The 24,621-nt window shown below is 47.4% G+C and overlaps 1 protein-coding gene across 1 annotated transcript in view; it reads left to right on the forward strand.

The window, feature by feature from the left end:
• The window catches only part of LOC142568538 (kelch-like protein 10), a 46,325-nt gene extending 25,190 nt beyond the window's left edge, over positions 1-21,135 (forward strand). The window contains exons 5-12 of the mRNA XM_075678448.1: positions 2,036-2,114; positions 5,844-6,079; positions 6,561-6,729; positions 9,707-9,861; positions 14,221-14,399; positions 16,652-16,771; positions 19,510-19,635; positions 21,009-21,135. Coding sequence (XP_075534563.1) covers positions 2,036-2,114; positions 5,844-6,079; positions 6,561-6,729; positions 9,707-9,861; positions 14,221-14,399; positions 16,652-16,771; positions 19,510-19,635; positions 21,009-21,022 — 1,078 coding nt within the window. The 3' untranslated portion in view covers positions 21,023-21,135. The remainder of the gene's footprint in view (positions 1-2,035; positions 2,115-5,843; positions 6,080-6,560; positions 6,730-9,706; positions 9,862-14,220; positions 14,400-16,651; positions 16,772-19,509; positions 19,636-21,008) is intronic.
• The last annotated feature ends 3,486 nt before the right edge of the window (positions 21,136-24,621 follow it).

Raw genomic sequence — 24,621 nt, forward strand, 5'->3', positions numbered from 1 at the left:
ATTGCATTCTACCGCTGCTAACATGTGTGGCAAAAACTTGAAGTTTAACAAATGAGCTCGAGAACAAGTTAAGGACGGTGGAAAGAGTGATTGAACAAAAATGTTAGGCGCAACGGTAAGTAACAGGAAGACAGGATGAGAGAGCAAACGGGGATAGATGATATTCCAGCTGACATTAAGACGAAAAGGTGGAGCTGGGCAGGGCATGTAATGGATAAGGTAGATAATCGGTGGAGAATTAGAGGGAGACAGTTACAGAATAGGTACCAAGGAAAGGAAAGCGCAGGAGAGGACGTGGTGAAACTAGGTGGGGTGATGAAATTATTGGAGACGTAACTTGTAATCAGCTCATGCAAGACAGGGGTAATTAGAGATCGACTTCGTCCTGCAGTGGGAATAAAAAAATAGGCAGCAGCTGCTAGTGATGATGATGATGATGAATGAGCGTTGTCGTTGTTACGGTGAATAGACACGGCCTCCTTCGAGACGCCTCTGCCTCGCGTGTTGCATTTGAAAGCACTGCGGCGAACGGGACGTGATGCGTTGCCACCGCTGTGCCATCATCGATATGTTACGTGTATGTGGTGTCGCAGTACGTGAATGCGCTAAAAAACGCGACAAACTGTTGTCCCATTCATGTACGCAAGGCTGCATACACGTTTTCGTCTGTGCGTTGGCTGCAGTGTAGCGCAAGGACCGATATATAATACTGTTCGCCTGAGGCCTTCGGTTGCATATTGCAAGAAACTAGGATTCCCATCATAAAGCACTGACAACGATAGAAGGGAAGACAACACAGGCTTCGACGTGCAATTCGACGTCGTATTTGCTAATGCGGGCTGTCATACGTATACTTAGTTGTGGCACACCTGAAGCCGAATACCTTCTTTGCGCCCGTTGCTTTATCAAGCACCATGCTGACGATGCTTTACCTACAGCAACCGTGTTCACGGATTCGTGAAATTATCAACTTCTGGTGTAGTAAGCAGCTGTAGCATTGGTCTTCCCGCTTACTGTTCTGAAGTGGTTCACGTTTGATGTCATCTACCGGTAAATAGGGAGCAGTTCGCGAACAAGAATGGCCTCTGAGATTGCTTGGCGCCGTGGGCCGAAAAGATTTCCCTGCAATATTTACTAGAGAGAACTCTGGCGTTGCAATCACTCAGCCGCCATGGGACTGATGGGTAGTACACCCATCTTTCTGATCTTTGTGCTCGTGGATTCCGACGTTCTTCCGGTTTTGTTTATTGTGTGTTATCTGCCTTAATTTTCCTGCATTTCAGAGCAATTTTTACTTTCCTAGATGCAGAAGGCTACGAAAACGCACAACTGCTACCAATCGCTGTGGTTCAGCCTGTCGAGGTAGTGACATCGATCGACAAAGCACAAATATGCACAAAGCGTCTCAACGCGCTGGCTTTCCTGCGAGCAATTCGTAAGTGCGCTCTATGTCGCTTGTCCACGCATACGGACGTTCTTGGCGCAATGATTTCAATATAGGGCTTCTGTGCTGGAGGTCCTGTGTTTGAGTCCTGCCTTCGGACAATTTTATTTAATGTTTATTAAATTATTTATTACACAGTACTTTGTAGGCGAATCACGAATTTACAAAGATACAACGCCATTTAAAACGAGAAGGACGAAGTTAGGGAAATCCATATTACTACCCATCATTCCCAAACTGGCTGAACCGCCCCGATTGCAGCTCCCGTAGACACCAGCACCATCGTTCCCTCTTGTAATCATTGTACGAAACTCTATGATGGCCCCATCTCGATGACGACAGCAATTAGCAAAGTCCTGCTACAAATGCAGCCATCGCTCGAGGCCTAGTCGCCGGTCTGATGAAGTTTCTTGTACTGTTACGTGTTCGAAGGCAGCGCGCCGTGAAATTACGTCAGAAAAGGTGGTTTCGATGACCCTTCACGTGGGAACACCACACAAAATATGTAGTAGCTAACCTTGAGTTGCCTGCTTTGTTGTGTCATTTCGTGCCCGCTTCACTTTCTACAGCAGAGTTCACGTCTTTCTGCAGAGACTTCGAGAAGGTTGCCACTCACCCACAAGTACAGAGTGATGGAGACAGCGTGAAGGTGCTGAAAGTGATTGAACGGGTTAGTTGCTTTTTCTGTGCACTGCAGCTGGGGGCTTGCTTTATTACTGACGGCACGTGTCTACAGGGCACGCGCACTGATCGCGACGAGCGTTAATGCGCCTTAACACGAAGCGAGGCTTTCAGAGGGAAGACGTGGTCTCCACCGACGCCATATCGGTTCTCATCTTTGCGGTGCCACCTCGGAGCGTGTACGAAAGCTGAAGCAACTCATCCGGCAAGCAGCAACCGCAGTACACGACCGCACCAGAGAGAACCAATATGGCGCCGGCGCTTCCGATAGGTGGCGCAGTGTGTTTCAAAGCATGCAGTGAGGAAAAAATTATGAGGGAGCCTCGCGCAACCCGATGGAAGCCAGGAGTGTCGTTCCTGCACGTGGCCAGATATACAGGCAAAGTGTGACCAGATATACAGGTAGAGCAGCCGAGCAGCTGCCGGCCGAGCGCGTTTCGATAAAAAATATGCAGATCCCACGCACTGTGGGAATCGGTGTAAGCGATGCTTTCCGTGCTGGATGCTTTGATTGACGCTAATTAGTGGCGATGCTGACGGCTAAAGCTTAATTTCTTCACCGTTTAGGCTAACATTAGAGTGGTGAGTTGATGTTAAACGTCACTTTGCGTGCACCACTGAACTTTGTCTGCTCAGTAAACAGAACACACAAGGAGAGGTGGTTGCTTGAGGCGTTGTTGTGCGCCATATTTTATAACCACTGAGAGGGTTGAGCGTTGTCATTTCCTGACTTGTGATATGGCATTGTCGAGAAGTATTAAACTTGAATTGGATTATGGGGCTGTTCATGCCTAAACCACACTCGGATTAGGAGGCAAGCCGTAGTGGCGGGCTCCGGATTAATTTTGACACTCTGATGTTCCTTAACGTGTCCCAAAATCTAAGTGCACGTGTGTTTCCTATTTCGCCCGTCGAAATGCGGCTGCCGCGATTGGGGTCAAATCCACGACCTCTAGCAAGGGCATAGTCCCAAAGCTACTGTGGAGGGCGCAGAAGTGTTGATTTGACGGTCGACCGCTTCCGTAGTGTCACCTGGACCCTGCGGTGTGCTTTAATTAATGCGGCTCTGCTTGCACGCCCTGCGTAATTTGTCCGATTGACATATTTGCATGGCGCTTATTTTTCAGAAGTAGCAGCAGCGTACTGTACCGCACCTTGAGCTTAAGTTTATCCTGTTTCCCCACAACCGCTGTCGTATAAAAGTGGTGTTTCCATGCCTTCTCACGTCATCTCACCCCTTCTCTTATATGATAACTGCCTCTTCTCCCTCCCGCTCCTTCTTCTCTTTTTCTCCTCTCTACAGTTCTATCTGCGTGCTCTCTGGCCTTGCACGTTAGTAGAAAGGGAAACGCCGCTGTATCTGCAATGCTTCTGAGGGGAGTCACAGATAGTTACAGCTGTCAAGCGGCTAATGTAGCGACGGCCAGGGAGCTCCAGAGGGCATTGCGCACATTTGACGCGGTGGGGTGAAAACGAGTTCCTCCCGTCGCCTTTCCTCACTTACTCGCGCCTGTCATATATGTACACGCTCTGAACCACCCCCGACGCGGTGTGCGCAACAGCAGCAGCCACAGCAGCAGCACCAGCACTGGGAAAGGCGAAGGAAGAGGCAAAGAAAGCTTCGCTTTAAAAACCTGCTCATGGTATAAACAACCAGCTATCGGGCCCCAAGCGTCTCGGCAAATCTCGATTGTTGCTCAGTGATCTCGATGCAAGAGGTCAGGTGTTGGGCCGACACTAAGCAATGCACTAAGCAAAGGGACTGGCGTCAAGGAGCGTTCGCTTGCCAAGGCTGGCTGCGTGACGTCATGTTCTCTACTATCTTTTTCCTTCCTCCATGGGTAAAAGGGTGTCTGTACCCTGAAAAGTGGCGCTGCTATCGAGGCACCCTAGACATGCGTATGCTCTGAGTTGAGACATCAGAAATGTGTGTGAAACGAATGATTGAAATTAATGAAACTTCGCTTTTTCTCGCACACATGCGTACACAGTATGAGTGCCACTTAATATGATGGTGTCTACTACACGTGAAATCCGCCACAAGTGGTGTGCACTAACTTCATCTCGAGGGCCATATTTGAGTACTAGTACAAGCACTGTGAGACGCTGCGCCTGAATTTGATGCACTTATTTTCACTTTATCGCCAGCAGTGCAGTAGAAGGTTGGAATTGGGTCTTAATTTTTCTATACGTGAAGTGCGAATCAATTGCATCAATTGCAGGAAATTGTCTGTCGCTGTTGGGGAAACAATTAGGATTCGCCAAGTGCCGCCTCAGAGGCACGACCGTTCATTGCAAGGAGGTTAAAGAATTGCTGGAGTGGAATGTATGTCCCGAAGGTGAAGAGAACAATAAAAAAACGATGAAAATGATGAAGCACTTTTCGCACACTTCCCACGAGTTAATCAACTTCCTTCGTTAGCCATAGCTTATTTTACCAGACAGATTATCTACGTTTATCTCAGTATTACTGGTATATATAGAGTCAAATCAGGATATCATGGCATATTGTATTGAGGAGAACGTCATCAATATTCCGTAGAAATTACTAGTTTCGTTAGAAACAACCAGCTTTTATTTTCTAATTGGCCTATAGCATCACCATAGCCGAACCAAATGACTTAATCTGTAAGCGGACATCGCCCGGCAAGGCTCTATTTCAGGTGAAGGAGGGACAAGCATTGGCTCCACCTTTCCTGGTAAGAAGCTGCGGCAGCTTCGATTCTAGCAGTTTTTTTTATCTTCCTTGGTTCAGTCGGCCGCGGCGCGCCGCTGCCTGCCTACTTCATTCCAGCCTATATGTGACCGTGCCGTGAGCGGCCGGTCGGGCTTTCGATGGCATCGAAATCTACTGCAGCTTTCTCTCGTAGTGAGAAGGAAATAACGCATGCGCTGTTAGACATGTTGGCGCATGCTGCGCCAGCAATATTGTCGTGCTCTATTAGTGCTTATACACTGTAGTGGTATGCCGAAGCTCAGGTCCTTGCGATCTCGCGAGATCTCGTGCTACGACAATGCTCCTGCCCTACAGTTACTGCGTAATGCGAACAGCAGCGTTGACAGCACCACCGCGTCATATAGAATGCAATTAGAGCACACAACACCAATATTATAACTGCAGCTCATTTTCTGTAGTTAAGGCGCCGGCAGCAGCGTAATCATCAATTTATGTATCTCGTCGTTTACAACAGCCTGACAGTTTCTGGCGGTTTTGTTGTATATATAAGTTTTGTGTTCTGTTGCCGTGCAATATCCGGTGTTCCCATATTCTGTAAACTACAAAATGTACCTTAACGCAATAAAGCTTTCCAAGAACAGCGTTGCTTCGCAAAATAGTTTGAACTTGTCCGCATACGTAGAAAGCTCATCAGAATGACGACGTATAGCAGGCGTGTAATGCAGTAACAATGCTCATACGGATGTCTTGTGACTTTTTGTCCAACCACAACGTGGCGCTACGCAGCAGCCACATAAGCAGAATCTGATTGGTCGCAGGAAGAATAGCTGCGTAGTGGCCGGCTGAACTCGGCGCCAGACGAAGGCGCTATTAACGGGGCTGATCTCGTCTACATCCTCGGTAACCCTGTACACGTAGACGGACAAGTTCATGCTCTCTTTCATTCGTCCTGTTACGTGCTTTGTATCATTTCTCTGCTTTCCAAGATTTATGGACGGCAGGTCATCTTTACCGGACACATGCGTAACCTTTTCCCCGCAGACGCTCACCCAGCCCTCCATGCCTTTTGGCGCGTTCGCCGGCGATGAACCTTGCATGGTGGTTGGATATGTTGCACGTGTCGACCTGAACAGGCGGTTGTGGCTGAAGCCTCGCTTGCCAAAGGACATTCTCTTCCTCTTCGGCGGCTGGACAACGGGCGCGACCAACGACATGCTGACCTACGACTGTCGTGCTGCCAAGTGGCGCGTGATGGACAACCAGAACGCTACGGCCAGGTAATGTGGCCCCCTCAACAAGCTAGATTGTTGCAAGTGGCTGTCAGCATGCAGAAAAAAGGGTAGATTTTTTCAATGAGATGTTTCGCACAGTCTGAAAAGAGAGGCAGCGTGCCAGAAGTGGTCACCACTAGCTCGGAAGTACACGAGCACAAATATTTCGCAGGTACCAGCTTCCGAGTGCAAAATGATGGAAGCAAGTGATGCGGCTTCGTATTGTTGAGGAAGCGCGGCCTTGACTAAGCGCTTTGATATTCGCATTCAGTGATGTTATAGCTTTCATGCACGGCTAAAACTTATTTTCCTTATTTTCCGGGTGTGCAGTTTTGTGGTCATACCGCTAGAAAATGCATGCAAGTACGCTGCAGCAGTACCTAGGGATAACGTCGATAAAGCTTCGAGGCCAGATGGCTACATTACGCAAAGTTGCTGGGGCGTACATCGCATTTAAAGAAAAGCTTTTCGTCAACTTCCACCGCAGGGCGTGCCATGGCGTGGCCGTGGTCAACAAGTGCATCTACATCGTGGGTGGCACCGACGGCCGCGTGTGCTACCGCACGGTCGACTGCTTCGACGTGGCTCAGGCCCGATGGAGCGCCAAGGCTAGCATGGCGTATGAACGCTGCTACGTGAGCGTTGTAGCTCTCCAGGCAAGCACGGTTGACGAAGGGCGACCACATTACTATTGCCGCAAAGCTAGCCAAACAATACGGTCGGCGCGAGCTTTTTTGGGAACTGTACACATTGCATGCAACAATTGCATTCAGCGCTGTGAGAAGCAAAGGAAAAAGAGAACGAGAAAGTGGTACTTGGAATAATATTTCTTATACTGAGTGATTACTGTATTTACTACCATTTTCGGTTTTTCGAGTCTTGCACTTAAAATGCTGCTACCAATCTTACATTGACGCTAACGAACCGCGAAACCCCGCGCCCTCAGCTGTCACCCGGCGTAAAAGCCACGACGTTGTTAGATTAGATTATGGAGTTTAACGTGCCAAAACCGCTTTCTGATTATGAGGCACGCCGTAGTGGGGGACTCTGGAAATTCGGAACACTTGGGGTTCTATAACGTGCACCTAAATCTAAGTACAAGGGTGTTTTCGCATTTCGCCCCCATCGAAATGCGGCCGCCATGGCCGGGATTCGATTCCGTGACCTGGTGCTTAGCAGCCCAACACCATAGCCACTAAGCAATCACAGCGGGTCCACGACGTTGTTACTTTGGACCTGGGATCGTCTAAGTCTTGAAACGTGCCCCTACTGGCGCAAAAGGCATCCTGCACTAATCCTTCCTGGCCCTAAATTCTAAATAAAAGCGGAAAAATACTTATTGAGATCGACGTCAGGCAATCAGAGATAATCTCTCTAACGCTATCCACTGTTTACTATGTTAACCTGTTCAAGGTAATATATCCCCTTCAGTCACGAAATATGATTGACTGTCGATACATGTGTGAAACACAGGTGGAGCTCGAGACTCCACTGAAAGCAAACCAAGTGGTAGAATGACTCATTGAGCATTTTATGATGAATAATTATAATTGCCGAGTAACTAAATATTTTGTATATTGTCAAGTCAGTCATGCTACGTTTCTTCATAAAAATAATTAAAGCCCCCGTTCGCATTACAGGCACAAGTTATTCATTGGCCTCAAGCATTTCATGTAAGAAAAAAATGTGTTTCAATGTTGGTAACGACATGCACCACGTCAAGCATCGCGTAAAACATGGTAGTGCCTCCACCAAAGCGGTACTCTGTAACGACACATACCATTCAGAAGCAAAATGGAAGCAACTTAGGTTATCAGTATGCTCAATTTGCCTTAAGCTTAATGTTTGTGCTCTATTCCTTGCTACGTGCCATTGCACAGAAATGGCGAACGTAGGTCACGTCCACAAATGTGGATGCCGTGACGGAAGGGGATATTGGAAAGAATGCGGAGTGAGATTCAACGGGGAATATCTCAGCAAGATACGGTTGAAATTGCCCTATGCTAAACAAGTGATTATCCTATGCTAGGTACCTGGCCACTGTGGCATAAAAGGCAATGGAGCTGCTGACGAGAAAGCTACCTCAGTAGCCTTTAGCGACACGGACACAAACATACCCATCCCAGCAACAGATCTTAAACCATACTTGCGTCACAAGCTGAAAATTAACTGGCAGAAACAGTGGAATACTTAGATATCCAATAAACTGCACTTGATCAGACCCAAATTAGGACATTGGATATCGGAGGAAACATCACGGTATAGCGAAGTGCTCCTTTGCCGAAAAAGAATAGGGCGCACTTACGGCACTCACTCTTACCTCTTCACTGTTCGTTTACCTTGGTCGATTGCCTAAAAGGGACGGCAGGCATTACTAAATCATGACCGGGAGCTTACCTCTATACCCGAAAAGAAAATTCCAGGTGTAACGTTCAGAGACAAGAAGATGGTGGTGTGGATTACAGAGCATACAGGGGAACCGACATTCCAGTCGACACTGAAAGGAAAAATATGGAGCTTGGCCCGCCATGTAATGCGTGAGGCTGAGTTACATTATTAAACATTATTACATTATTATACAGTTACATCATTAGATATTATTACACTATTACATTATTAGCTTAATATTAGAGTTATACAATGGGTGCCAAGGTAAGCGCAGTTGAGGACGCCATAGAATAAGGAGGTGCGATGGAGGGAGGAAATTTGCAGGCGCATCTTGGAATAGGCTATAGCTCTAGAAAGCGGTAATTGGCAAGAGAGGCCTTTGTGCTGCGGTGGACATAAAGATCAACTCATGATGATTACGCTGGTGAGGAAGATCGCACTGTGAAATTTCGCAAGCATACAATGGTGTGGCGGGACAGGCGGTAAAATATCGAACAAGCTGCCACTAGACGCAAAACTAGCAGGGCTTTTAGGGAACTCATTGCGAATGTTACACTGCTGTCGCATGAAAGAAAAGAAGGCTTCCTTTAGTTTTGACAGCACCATTCCTTGGATGTACCAACGGAACTACAACGCCCCTATTTCTTTCCCTTCTTTGAGCATCTGCACTTCCCTCTACGCACCAGCCCACTGTCCACTGCAGGGAGCCTTCATTTCCTTCAGGAAAAATTGCTTGAAGCTGGGCTAACTACGCATCAATTGAGCTATTACAGCGTAACTGCCCGAATGCCAATTGTCGCAAAAAATTTGGATGAAAATTAGTTCTAGTGATGATGTATTAGTTACAGAGAAGGCAGGAAAGGCGCAGTCCGATATTATATAGGCGAAATATGAAGGGATGCATCAAAAACGTGTCTTTCATACTGAAACTGTAAACAGCGCCCCCAGCTGCGGCTCGCCAGAAGTGACGTAGAACCCAGACTGTGCCTCAAGTGAACCATCGGGGCTTCTCTCTACTTCCCTCGCGTAGTGTATGCTACGTCACATCCGGCTTATTTTGTAGTTTCGCGACTGACCCTTAGGGGTGCCTGTCATCTGCTAAGGGGCTTTTGATTATCGGTGTACTTGCTAGTCTCACGGCTTTCTAGCAATTCTTTAGCTTCATCAGCTATTATTAGCATGTTGAGCTCGTGGGAGATTTCCCAGCTGTTGGCAGTCGTTTCACGGGCTGTCATGTCTTCCCAGGGTCACATTTACGCCATGGGAGGTTCCGACGGCCGGAACTGTACCGACACGGTGGAGCGGTACGACGTGGAGAGAAACCAGTGGTCCATGGTGGCCAGCATGAACGACGTCCGCAGTGACGCCAGCGCCGCCATAGCTGCAGGACGCATATACATGTGAGGTCGTTTTCGAATTCCCTTTCTTCACAATCACTTTGTGGGGAGTGAAGACTCACTCATAGAATCACTGAATTGAATGATCAATTTATGACTCGGTGCAAGTTGTGTGACACTTGCCTATGCTATCGAACGGCTCTCGTTTCAAATTTCTTAATCGACTACACCAATGGACGACTGTTGCGATGATGATTGTTACATCTGCGTAGCGTGAAATCACTCAACCTAATTCGGTTTTTCTATATAAAGTGCTACCTAGAATTTCGCCTATCTCTCCTTCAGTTTATTGTCGTCATTCCTTCTCCGTTTCGCGCACAGCGTGTGAAAGTGCCGCACACGCTGATCATGTTGTTTTAAACTGTCACAGTAAAGATCTAGCGGTAAATGTGGGGGCAGTTAGCCTGCTCAAGGATTTGGGTTTCGAGGGTAGCCAGGGGAACATAAATAAGTTCGGTGTGGGGGCTAAGCGATGGCTGGAAGGTTGCTGGGGTGTCGGTGCTTTGAAATTGAAGTGATATTCGGAATTAAATTCTCCTTGGTCCTCTGATTATTTTTATTCCTCAGCTTGTTTATTTTTTTTATTTCTTAAGCCGTCATGTTACTAGCATGTACGTTTTCTCACTTCTAGAATTGACGTCCTATGCGGGTTATCACGTACTTGCACGGCGCACCGCTAGAGGTGCCTGCATGCTATCTGCTAAGGAACGGGCTGTTAATTATCTCCGTGGCTGTTCTCTTTACGGCTTCGGGCAATTCTTCTTTACTACATTTACTTGGAATTTGGCTGAAAGGGACCAAGAAACGATTTTGACGATTGCGTACAAACGTACTGAGTCGTTAGGGTAGGTCCTTATAATAATTAGGTGACGCATTTGAGCGGTCCGAGAAAAGCGTATAATATATTATAACATTTTAAGTATGTGCAGCGCTTCCGATTGCAGCGGCGCCGCTCCCTCGAGTTTTCAGTCGTTCCATCCCAATGGGCGCATTTATTTATTTATTTATTTAGAAAATACTGCAGGCCTTGTAGTGGCCCTTGCAGGAGGGGCAGAAGTACAGGAAAAAAGGAAATGCAAGGGTATGTGAGTAGCAAAACTGAAATAAGAATTATTTACATTGGAATGATTGCAGGAAAACAAAAAATAACAATTTCAGAAACACTGCAACAAAGCAAGATATAAAAGCAAACAACATTTTTCAGCTGTCGCATGTTCAGGTGTGAACGCATTCAATGCTTTCAGTCTTAATAAGAAGTGATATGGGCAAGTTATTCCATTCGGTTATTGGGCGAGGAAACAAGGAATATTTAAAGGTGTTGGTCCTGGCAAAATACGGAGTTAATGACTTGGCATGCCGGTGCCTTGTTAATCGCCCTGTTAGTGGTTGTATGTATTGCTGATGATTAATAGATAGCTGATTATTCTGAAGCAGATAGAGGAACTTCATCCTTTGAATTTTCCTTCGCAATTTTAATGTTTGTATATTATTCATTTTCATTAACTTTGAGGGTGAGTCAGTTGGATGGTATTAAGAAAATATAAAGCGTACAGCTTTTCGCCGAATTCTTTCTAATGCATCGATGTTACGTTTCGTGTACGTGTGATGAAGTGACTTGTCAATCAACACAGCTGTATTCCGCGATAATAAAGCCATCTGTATAAGATTATGACAATAGATAACGCTGCTGCGCTTCAGCGGGCTACGCTGTTGCTGCGACAGATCCCTTGGTCATTGGCTTAGATACACCTGTGTGTTCGTGTAGGCGCGTTCTTGCAAGCTGTTACGTACAGGGTCTGGGCCCGTCCGTGAAAGGAATCCACATCGGTTGGCGGCAGAAAACAGACTGAGTTTATTTCCTACAAAAGACGCAGACGAGAGCCGCATGTGTTCAAGGGGGCAAACTCTTGGTCCCTGTCCGGTGGCCGAGATGATGGGGGTGACGAGAATTCTTGGAACTCGACTCAGGGCGGGGTCCCTTCCTGTTTCTTCCGCGCTGGTGCTTCGTCCAGCTGAGGAGCGGTGGTGCGTCGCTTGTACACAACACAAGCTTTCGCTAGCACAGCTACAAAAAATGCGCCATCGCGTCGGATACAACCGAGTACATAGTGATGTAGGTTGTCGCAACATTATGCAGTAGCAATAAACAAACAAAGAAGCGGCGCAGGTAAGATGACTGCACAGTGTTCCAAAGGTAGGTCACCACGTCAACGCTACACATGCAGCACAGAACGTGACAGTGCAATATTTCGCCATGACGTGGAAGCTTCAACCTACATCGACAAAAATATGCCAGTGTCGTCTGCTGTTTGCGATAGTTGCCGACTTCGAACAGCTTTGCTCTGCACACGGCCGAACGGTTGCCAGCTTTCAGCAGGCGTCGCATCCCCAAATCGGAGTGCGGATGCCGGCACATGTGAACCGTTAGAGCTAATTGATAAAAACAATAACTAATAAAAGAGCAAACGTAATAACAAAATCCTGGCAATGCGTGAAGTTTAGTTGGTCGCCAGCACACGAGGCTGACAACTCGCTGTTGCATGTTGCCAGTCGCTGGTTGCCTGTTTTGGACAACCAGAGGGCGCATGCGAACCGCACGGCACCATGCGGTTTCAGCGTAAATGCAACTTTGTGGCCTATCGCGACGACCGCCCGCTTTTCACGAACCGCCCGCGTGCGGTGCGGCTTGCGGCGATAGGCGGCTCGAGCGTAAACAGGCCCTAAATGCCGCGCCCGGTCGCGAAGTGTGCAGTTGCTACTTGTTCTCTCCGCTTTCTTCATTCGTGCTCGCCAGATTGAGCCACGATCATCGGATTCCCTCCTCCCTCGCCTGCTTTCCCTCGCACGTACGCATACGACGAGCGGCGGCGGTGTTATCGCCCTTGGACTTTATACGGAACATTACGGCGACGCCGACGACGACGGCATACAATGCGGCTGGAGTGTCTATGTAGTTACTGTCGCAATAAACATAACAGAAAGATAATACATAACGACATTCTATCACGACACTCATGCACCTCCGGCACACAGCAAGTGTTGTCTGCTTGTGTTACTACGCTTGGGCTTGCTTTGACACGATCTGTGCGATGAGTGTTTGTCTCTCCCTTTCTTTTCGAGAGCCCCATGGATCGCCCTTGCTACGTTGTGGCCTGCAAATCTAGCGAACGCCAACATGTCAAGGTGCGGCGCAGTGCTCCTCTGCAAGGACACATGCGAGCGGAGTGGCTGCGACGCATGGGGCTGTCAGTATCCGATCAACGCCAGCGTCTACGCGTTTGCGGCTGTCACATCACGCCGGAGGTTTACTACTGCTATAGAGGTTAGCGTGTCGGAATGGGCGTGTTACGAAATGTGCCGAGGCGCAAACGTGAACGGCATGCACCCTGCCATTCACGTTCACCTGGTGCCAGAGAGTTCAACCAACAGAGCTAATGTAGCAGTAACTGAAGTGTACTACTACACTATAGCAGTAACCAAGTGCATTCTACGTTGCTGCTGGTGTACATGTTCGACAGGAGCATAACCACGAACACACTGTCTTCTGAGATGTTTAACATGTTTTATACTTGGTTACACTAATACCAGTGCTGTGTCTGGCTTCTTAAGCTCTGTGCCATCAAGTGGCTTGGCCGTGCAGGCTGATAAGGCCGCTGACGTACGTCTACTGCGTCTACGCTAAAGTTCGTTCATCACAGCGGTAGTAGTGTAGAGGGGATTTAACAAAACGCCCAGCTCGTCTGTGGTTATTGGAATACCGGACACGCTCTACACTGCGACAGAACACTCGCAACGCACGCTGTTTGGATAGCTCTCGCTGGGGATCAACGGCCAGGCGGCTCGCGGAGAGGCTGGAGAGGCTTCGCGCGGTTCCTCCAGGACAACCGGAAGCAGACGACAAGGCGTCGCATCATGACGCAGAGCCAGTGAAGGCGGAGCCTAGCCCCGATCACTCGGCGAACGAGTTGAGGAGGAAACACATGGCTAGGGAGCAGGCTAACTTGTAATCGTGCGTAGCTATCTTAATATGAGACGCTTCGCTTAAATTGTGGCGCGATGGTTTTACTGTAGCTGTACCAAGCCCGTGCTGGTGGGCGAGTTGGTTATGCATGATTACAACGAAGGCGCCAAAAAAAAAAAACAACGGGCGAAGTACCTTACACGTCTACGAAATTTGCCCGAACCGTTTTAGGGACCCTTTAATGGGGCGTGGTGTCCTTTCCTCACTCACCTTTAAAGGAGTAGTATCCTCAATATTCACGCATAGAAGAGATAGAGATCCGTAAGGGGAGATTTCTAATCATAGTGTATGCTTAACTACGACGATGATGATAATTACCATTACCATACTCTCGCCTGCAGCGTTGGAGGCTACACGGGTCGCGCTATTCTCGACACCGTCGAGTGCTACGACCCATCGACCGATGTTTGGACGCGGCTGCAATCCATCTCCTCGCCCCGTCGTGGCCTGATGGTGGTCGCCGACAACGAGACGCTGTACATCATGGGCGGTTTTGACGGCACCCAGACTCGCTCTTCCAGTATGCTTTTATTTGTTGTAAATCGTTACCGCGCTAAGCATCGTCTTCGTCATGTGTCAACGCAGCATCGATGTTATTGAAAATTTGCTCTGGGCAAAATGCACCCACTTTCGCGGTCATTCGGCATGGTGCGGCTACATTGCATGAGGTTCGTTGTTTTAATGTTATTGCCTACCGCTAATTTTACTCCCATCGATATGAATGTTTGGCATACCGTTATTTTTCCATCATATTATCATTTAGAACAAGATTAGGACACATTTATTTTTATTTAAGTTAAGACGAGAAACAGGGGCGGTAAAATTTCCGGGTCTTTTCCGGCCAATCCCCACGTCTCCGGTATTTTTTCGCCGACCATAATAAAGGTGCTCTGAAACACTTTTGGGAATATGTTTAATGAACCCGTCCAGTCGCCTATATTATGCCCTCATAAACAAACCGAGCCACAAATTACTCCCGCGGCATTCTGCTGAGCGCACACAATTGTCTAGAAAGATTGTTTGCGTTTTCCTTTAGGGACGTAATCACTGCGTATTTTGGCCGTACATTCTGACTAATTAATAAACACGACGGCTATAGGCCGGGCTTGATTAAACGTTATGACTAAGTTTGATAGGCTTTATTATCGGGCAAGTCTCTCACCTTTTAATATATGTGCTGCAGGACCTCTATAACGGGATACTGATGCTTTTTGTCTTTTCTCCATTCAATTAGTATTTACAGAATTAAGTATTGCGTGAAGATCCAGATGGCGTCACCACCCCTATTATCTATTTGAGTCATGTCTAGTTTAACGATCGTCCTCTTGCTGTTAAGAGTGTCACTTTTTAACTGTCGCAAAAGCTGGATCTTCGAATATAGGTCAACCGATTAGGCCGAATTATACCGATAGATCATTTCTCTAGAAGTCTATCATAGCTTTTTGTGTGCCGATATGCGACTTTCTTGCATAGAAAATAGCCACGTTTGGTCCCTTGCTGCTCCTCGGTTTGAATCGCCCGCTTCAAGTGACGTAATCCCCATATGACCTCACTCCTTTGCCACTCTAAGGGAATCAGCCAGCGCTGGCGTCACATGAGGTGTACCAGAGTAAAAAATAGATTGCGCCACTTCGATATTCCTTTGTTGCTATTTCCTCGATTACGAAAGTTGGGCTCGCACTACGAATGGTGAATTGCTTTTTAGAGAGGCCTAATTTTTCGATATAGCTGGATTTTGGTGTTCATTTAACTGTCCTATTAGGTGCACGAAGCAATTTTGAGACCGGAAGTGAATATATGTATGATAGGAGCCTGAATGTGCCTTTTTAATAAACTGCGCCATATCACAGACGGATCTCGGTACAACAGATAAGCGTCAACTGACGATTTCAGTTGGGACTGCTGATTTAATTTGAAACGCAACGGAAACGAAGGTTAGGGCTCTCCTGCGGGTTCAGTTGTTGTGGTCGGCGGTGAAGGAGGGGAGGTTGCGAGCAGTGACAATGGGGGAAAAGGGCTGCGCCAGAGGAAGGAGGCGAGAGAAACGAGAGTTTCGTTCGGCCGTTGGTTGACGCCAGTAATACGTCAGAGCGAGGAGAGGACGCGTAGCGGTGACGATTGGTTGGTGCATGCGATGACGTAATTAAGCCGCCTCAACCGCAAGGATCACGTTTCCCAAAGATTTTGCATCGGCCGGCATAAGCAAGAACGAACAATCGAGAGTTACAGCTCAGCGGGTCAGCGTAGACGCCAGCGCGCATGCGCGGTACAACTTGCGCGGTGGTGTCTACGCTGGCTCGCTAAGCTCACACTCTCTAATGTGACGAGGGGGGCGACGCTCGCTTGACGCCCAAGTCTGCCCATGCCAGATCACATCGTCGACGCACGAAATGTCTAGTACAGCATGGCAGCCGGCAGACGTCCGCCGCTTAACGCCGAAAATCGTCGGGAACTTGTTCCTTGTTGTTGGGCCTTAAAGTGGAGACACCTCGTGCGCTGAGGGAGGAGGAGGAGTGGTGGCATGGAGCACCGGCACTCCGGTAGGCCGCATCGGCGGAATAGATGCGAAAGTTATCTTGCGCCGGTTCCAGCAATGCAGGGGACCTGCATAAATTTTGTAATTCTGATTATCGCAAAGGGCGTAAAGAAACTCGAGCTCTGCGCTGTACCGTCTTTCCGCTATGTCAATTTATTCTTATTTTTCTCGACCCTGAAGCCGAGCCAAGCATTCTGACTCGTTCTTATTGGCACTTTTCATTCACCGTTTTTCAGTGGAGAAGTTCGACGTGAGGACAGCGAGGTTCTCACAGTTAGCCGGCATGCCTGAGGCCATGAGCAACTTCGCTGCCGTCGTTCTTGAAGGTTGCATCTACACCATAGGGGGTGTCACTGGTAAGATCGGCCAACGGGTCTGTTGAGATCGCGCGCAGTGTTGCCAACCAGTGTGTGTGAATATCCTAATAGGCCCCCTACAAACATTCACAGGTGTCCGCGTTTGAGCCCGTGGGATCGTCTCTATGTACGATACAAAAAGCAGCAGTATAGTCACTTATTTATTTGTCGTGCCATGCTGCAACGCACGGCTTGGGAGTTCTCTTGAATTCAGGGGTGTCAAGTGCCATAAACCAACATCCTATTATGGGGCAGACCGTAGTGAGGAACTTCAGACTCATTTTGCCCACATGGTGCCCCATAAGGTGTACGTGAAATTGGGAAATGACCGTTTTTGGCCCGCATTGAAATGCGGGCGCCATGGCCAGAATTCAAACCGCCACTTGAAGCTCGTCACCTCAACGCCACATGGCCACTAAGCAACCACGGGGCATTTATTTATTTATTTATTTATTTATTTATTTATTTATTTATTTATTACAGGTACCCTCTATGTAAAATTAAATTAGAGGCAGGAGAGGGTATTATGAAGTAAGGAGTAAAATCATTTTGCAGTTGCTGCTTGTTCAATATCTGATATGAGAGAAAGAAAGTTCGATAATGAACAGAAGGCTACAAATACAACATAAAATATATAAAGACGATTATTTCCCTACTATTCATGGCTAGGTATGACATCCAAGACTGCATGTTCGTCTAGAATAGGTGCAACTGATTCGTGGAGGCGATTGCATTCGTTTGACGTGCATGGTAGGTAAGAGTTGGAAGAGAAATTAGCCTGACAATGATGGAACACCGACTTGATAACTGCGTTCTAGTCTGTGGAAAATGTGTTGCGGGGAAGCATTGGATGCTTACATAAATCAGGCGGCTAGTATACTTGATGAAAAAGTCGGTAACGCGATAATTTGCTGCGGTATTCTAAAGATGTCATGGGCAGCTGCGATGCAAAGATGTAGAAATGTGCACCGTGGAGCATGACGCAACGCCATACACATGGTGTGATGGGTTGACGGAAGTACATTGAAGAAGTTTAATATGCGATTGCTAAATAATGGCATTTCTAGAATATAGCACCGACCTCACTTGTCGAGAATTATCTTCCGCTTTCGCCAAAGTTAGATTTTTCGCATTAAGATGCACTATGCAGAGAAGCCTGCACTGACTGCCATTTTAAGGCGTCGCTCATTTATAAGGCGCGTGTTATGCATGGACTTTGGCATGGCGACAAGAAGCGTCATTTGCGCCACTTGCGAGTCAGGCTGTTCTATTTTGTTTCACTTGGCAGAGTGCTGCCCTGTTTCCCCCCGAAGAACTGGTTGAGCGAGTTCAAATCATTTACTGCGAACGCACTCATTTTTCCGACTGCCCCAGATCAGCATTTGTGTTTAACTCCTGCAATGCGCTGCACATTAATCTATAGTGACAACGAATGGTATGACGACGATACTGGCGGTGGGACACCGGCGACGATGCCATGTCGACCACACTTAATTGGCCGACATTCAATAGAGCGAAGAGCTGTCTTTGCTAGGGGAATGATGAAAGGGCGGCTACGCTGAGAGCCCCGCTGCGGATGACTGCTGGGGGGCGCTATACTGCGGGCGCCTCTCGCTTTCCGTTGCTTCCGAGATGCGTGCGCAGGCGCCACTGCCCGTAGTCGCCTGCAGCGCGCGCAAGGCTATCCGCACCGACTAACTGCCAGGCGCTAAAGACGCCCCATAGGTCTGTTCCTAACGTGTCATGTACTTAATAATTGGCGCAAGAGGACACGCTAAAATCTCGGTGATGGTGGTGCGCGGTGTTCGGATTTGTTGAACGGGAGTTCGCGTTCAGAATGGTTACGAAAACGAAGATGGCTACAGAATACTGGACTATAGATCGTTACGTCATTGTCGCGAGTGCAGATGCTATACAGGGCTAGAAAAGCATGTATTTTCGCGATGGCAATATTATCGCAACTGGAAGCGCGTTTTCTCTGGCACCATTGAAGCCGCCGTGCACAGAACCGAGTGCGCGTCCCGCGTGGAGGTTTAAAAAAAAATGTCCACGGGTGAGAGCGCTGTGCGTTTGGCGCTCCTCGATCATTTTCGCAGAGGAAACACGGGCGCGCAACGTACGCTCCACAATCCACAGACCCACCAACATACCGTGGTGCATACACTGGTGGAACGCACAGCAGACGTCAAGCTGACAAACTCGCAATGTTTTTTTCGCCGGTATCGCATCGAGCACTGTCAATGGGCGACGCCCGCAACGCCACTGGCGGAGCTTCCCATCAGACCAGCGTTGAGAAGCGCCCGTTTCTGAGGCAAAACAGCAGCTTCCCGGCGTACTGTGTCAGACCGACACATCGCCACCGCGTGTCGGTAGAACACCGTTCGAGGAGCACGAACACTACGATAAACCTGCCAGTTGATCCGCGAGGACAGGCGGACACAGCGAACTGACCTAACTGATGTCGCGGGAAGACCGAGTTCGTTGTCAATGTACGTGTTGTGCACGACAGTTTGTCCCTGGACCTTCGTTTCAACATGGCATCACGCACTAGAGGGTTTGCGGCGTTACACTGCCTGTGCTTTGACGCGCACCGTAGTTCTGACTGTGCGCTACGAGGCGATGGTCCACGTATTGTCGAATGCACCTCATTAGCGATGTCGAATGTACAAATAAATGCTAAGCCTTTTTTGCTTCCTCGCCAAATATCTGTTGCACCGCACTTCTTTATCCCCTATCAGACTTGACATCTTCACAGATGGTCAGGCGCTATGAGATCGCCACCGAGATGTGGTCCAGGGCATCAAAGATCCCGAAGAGCTGCAGCGCGTCCGCCGCCTGCATTATTGAGGACGTCACCAACCCAGGTAGGTCTCATTGCTGTGATGGCCATAATGGTCACCCTTGTTATCCGGCTTTCCATATTAATCTTTAAGCTGTAATTTGGAAGAATCAGGGAGCAGGTAACCGAGTACAGATAGATCATGCAGCGGGGTGGACAACAGAAATGGCAAATCGTTCCTCGTAATGGTGGAAGTGCGATTGAAAATTTTCATTAGTCCTAACGCTCGAAAAAAATACGACGATGGCGGCACGACGACCTAATTAAACGCGTTGCAATCACTTTGCAAGACCCGTACGTGACGCTCACGGTGAGGACCCGCTGCATTTATGGTCGCTGTGTTTAGCTTAGTCACAAGGCAGCCCGCCACGCTTCATGAATATTTTCGTTTCAAAGCTGCGGGTACACAGTTGTCGTTGTAAAACGGTACCACGCCGTGAGCTGTCCACATATCCAGTGGCACACATCCAGTGACCCAAGATGGCGAGAAATTGGGTCAATGAAGAGCAGTACCTATCCAGTGAATTCGCGGTGGAATTCGTTAAACGGGGGCTGCTATGCTTCAGGTACCCGTGAGACGTGGGTCCGATGCCGCCTAGCAAAGGAGTTTTTTTTTTCTTTTTAGAGAAGCGGTCTGTGAAGACGGTTACATACCAAAAGGGTCGCATAGCAAAATTGCGTGAAGTAGTCGAAGATTGATAATCGCACCAAGAAGTGAATTATGCGCTTGAATGGCTTTCTTTGCCCCTAGCTGTCGCCCATTTTCGTGTCCGGTGGTGGATGGTCTATCACCGGCTATGCAAAATGTGTGTGCTCTTGCGCAGCCGACTTGAGGGGTGCGAGATATATACATGTATATTGTGGAAACAGAGAGGCGCTATTTTGGACAATTGCTTACGGAGCACTGCTCAAAGGGGTGCGTTAGTCGCTGTACGTGCTGTCCCATCATAGATAGCACTGTGGCGTCGTGTAGACGCTATGGTGAAACTGTGTGTGTAGCACCTCTTCTCTCGCCACCCTCTTCCCATGTGACATGTGCGGGAGAGGAAGATGGCAGTCACTTTCTCCGCCCAGGCCGTCCGCTGTAGACCACACAGATAAAATGAATCGGCTGCTGCAGATCTTCTGGCTAAACGTTCTGTCTTCCACGGAATTACGCAATGAAGTAACAAACGCTACCTAAATACCTAAATTAGTCCTCAAGCGCATCATTTATTATGGAAGACAAATTGATTTGTAGAAAGGCTCAGTTATTCGCTTACATCTATCATCGTGAACGGCTTCAGTACAATTTATCGCTCTGTCTTGTTCGTCGCAAGCGTTCATTCAATCTGTTTTCTTATTAGCTAAATAACATTTGTCTGCTTTTCTTTTCCTCTCTGATTACTTTTCTGGTAGCCGCCTGGGTATAGGCCGCCGTGTTGAAGAGCCACCAGGTTCTGAAAACCAAGACTGCAGTTGGCCGGAAACTAGCGCAAGGTGGCTGGCAGAATAAAACACAACTGAGAAAAAACAAAAGAATTGTGTGAATTTTTTTTAACGAAATACCCGTACGAAAGAAATAAAAATTCCAATAGCAACCACTCATAGTGATTGTCAATGTTTCCTTCTTGGAAATCGGTTGTACAATTTCGTTGAACACTGCTGATACAGCAATAGCAGGTCATTCGATATAATGCAGTGCACTAAATGGCGAAACATGGACAACGTGTTGCACATCTATGAAGTGGGTGACTCTACCACATCAGCACACCAATTGAGAGCACCGCGTGACCACGCAACGCAACTTATACGACTGCAGGCTATACTGTCTCCAGTATGGGCCCAGTTTTTATTGCAGCACTTTAGAGATTGGCCGAGTTGAATATGGCTCCAATGTCCTTTCATTTTACTGAGACACTGAAATAGCAGACTCACCAAAAGTAGGGGAGAAGGGGGATGAAAACCTCGATTTCACATGAATTAAGCGCTTGATGACTTTTATTATTTGTTGAGTCACCGGTACATTTGTATGGAAAGAGAAACAGAGGCGAATTCTTAATGAGAGGTAAAGCGAAGAGCTTGGCCGGAGTATCATGTCTCAGGCCAGCTACTTCACATTGGAGTAAAAGGTAAGGGGAGAACGCAGGTAAGAAGAAAAGAATGAGGAGCGACGTTGAAAAACGACTTAGCCACATGCGCCTGCCGTCCCATCAGTGTTCCTGAATAGTGCGCGAGGAGGCACAGAGAGAGAGAGAGAGAGACAAAGGTTTATTCCTTTTGGGATGACACGACTTCCTCGTATAAAGTGGAAGGGCCATGGGGCACTTCCACTTTATACGAGGAAGGCGTGTCATCTCGCGCCGCACCGCGTGCCCGCTGTATAAACCTTCGCTGCTCCGGCCGGTCTGAGCTGGTCAGTGCAGTATCTCGGGAGAAAGGTGAGGATAAAGGAATGTGATGGTAGCCCAGAGGGTGCGGGCATTCTCATGTGCAGTGATACAATGTAGGCCACACAGGGATGGAAGTGCTGCGCCAGTTGTTCCAGCTTGCGCAGAACACTGAGCTGCGCGAATTTGCGTGCACGTAAACATTAACTTCGAATGAAGTCGGGAAATTTTGCGGGATGTTCGTGTTCAGTGACAAACCGTACAGCCGTGTGTTGCCTAGCATTTAGCCCCACAAGCCGAGCTAAATCAATCCGTTACAACGTCGGCGTCATTGAAGTGTGGGTGTGTTTGGAGGCGCCTTGTAACTTGGCCGCAGGAAAACGAAACTCCTTTGGATACAACGCATTACGAACGCTTTAAATATGTCTTACACGTTTGCGTAATATTAGGACCAACTAAAGATGATTTGAACTGGCTCTCTTTAAATGGGGCATTCGGGAAAGAACGCCGCAGTTTTAGCTGAGGGAATAGGTCATGTGATCTGTCGTTACATAGGGATTGTTTGCGCTCCCTGTTGGTAAATCTGCACCGATTAAGGCTAACACCATGCGTGTAACGCTAAAATACATTTCGCCCCTGCACCACAGCATCATAGTGCGGCATGCTGACAAACGAGCTGCTTGCTTTTTCGAAACTTCTTCACCAAAATATGCAACGTCAACTGTACTCGTCACTCAAATTTTCACTCAGGGTACTCTATATTCTGCAAAACCGAAGATATAAAACAGGTTCAAGTCTATGGCCAAATGACGGTCGTAAAAGGTCGAAGAATACTCGAACGACAGAAATTGCGTTAGTGGCAATCGTGTTCAGGACGCGACTTGCACAGACCCATTCCGGAAGTTTGTTATTCAAAACAACGGTCAGCATTTTAAAATTACTCTAAGGGAGCTCTAATATTCGAGCTTGTGCAAACTATTGGTCGGTGAAGCTGGTAGGAAAACCACTAAACACTTTTTTTTTCATTTATTTCCTTCATAAATGTCACAGTTTCATTTTCTTCTCGACAAGCCATGTGGAATACTGTGAAACATGCAATGACCAACAAAATACATTCGCATTTATTCTGTGGTAATCTTCTATGGCAATAAAGTGTCACCAAGAATTGAAAAAAAAAAAGAATAACTGAGGATATTACGCGAACAGCGTTCACTGTATGTTGATGGGTATCGTTCATGGTTGTCACAGTCAGATGTATTCGCGTACAATGAACAAGAAATACTGATTAGCTAACTTTATGAACTTACTTAATCGGCAAGATCTCAGTGAAAAATCTATGGAAGATGTCGAAACGTAAGCGATAATTGGATATAAAGCCAACCTAGGATTTGCCTTATCGAATATCTTCGTCCATTGAGTGAGGTAATAAATGTTAGCTAATTAAGCTTAAATATTAGTTGCTTGTATTAACAAAAGCCTAGCGACGTGCAGTGGGGACTGTTCGCGTAAATCCCTTCGTTTTTTTTTTTGGCCACATTCAGTTGCCATGTCCGGCATGTAACTTAAAGGCACACTAATCAGCTTAGAGTAATGAAGCATTGTGTGAGAACCCTGCAGGTATTCATTTAAAAATTGTTTAATTATTAGATCAGAAAATGAAGGTCCAAGTATCAGTATTTGAATTTCGCGCCGAAACCCCAGCGCCGGTACGTCAGCGTGACGTCAGGGATTCCAAAGTATGTTTTCGCATTTCGGCCGCGTTGGCGAAATAAAGGTTCCCGAAACTTGCCATGTTTAATATTCGGTTCCTTTAGAACCCAATGTACCCAATCTGTACCGATATATATATAATTAATAGGCCCTAGAAGATGCCATCAAAATCCAAGACGTCACAGTGGCCCCCAGGTGCGGGAACTTAAGTAGGCGTCGCCACCCGTATTTCGTTCTTGCGCTTTTTCTGGCTTACCGAACGTCTTATCGTTGTAAGAGTGGTGGTTTTGGTGTTGTAGAACGGTAATTTACTGATGCAGAAGAAATCATTTTTCACTTTAGTGTCCCTTTAATAGTGATTTCCGAGGAAGGAAGCTGGGTTTCCTTTGCCGTGAGTATGACATTTTTTTTCCTTCAGTGAACGTTTCTCCACCTTGAGTGCTTCCACAGAAATGATTCACCGTAACCTAATAGTGTTCTGCAAAGTCAAATACAGAACATCTTTACTTGATTTGTCTGTACTTCACTAATGTTCAGCCTTACCTAGTATGCTCCAAAACGCATATATTCTGCTTCAAAAGAAACGATTCCTGCACGAAACCTGCTCCAATGCGCCAAATTCTTTGCTCCCAGAGCTGCTCCATAGCTTCCTTGGCCGCTACCGTCCCTGGCCATAGTAAGAGGGATATTATGTGGAGTGGAGGAGGTGAAGGTAAAGAGACAAGGGAATGAATTTGTTTGTAATTATCGCCACGCGATGGAATCTTCTCTTTTATGGAAATGGTATAGTGGTGAGAAGTGTCTCCTGCTAAGTATGTAATGTGTTAGCGTTTAAGTGCAGTTCAGTGATTCTGTAGGTGCGTCATCTGGTTTGGATTGCTCCTCCAATGGCGCCCAGTTAGCGAGCTCTCGGTCTACTGCTTTAGCGCATT

The sequence above is a fragment of the Dermacentor variabilis genome, unplaced genomic scaffold (assembly GCF_050947875.1).
Source record: "Dermacentor variabilis isolate Ectoservices unplaced genomic scaffold, ASM5094787v1 scaffold_20, whole genome shotgun sequence".
Taxonomy (NCBI): domain Eukaryota; kingdom Metazoa; phylum Arthropoda; class Arachnida; order Ixodida; family Ixodidae; genus Dermacentor; species Dermacentor variabilis.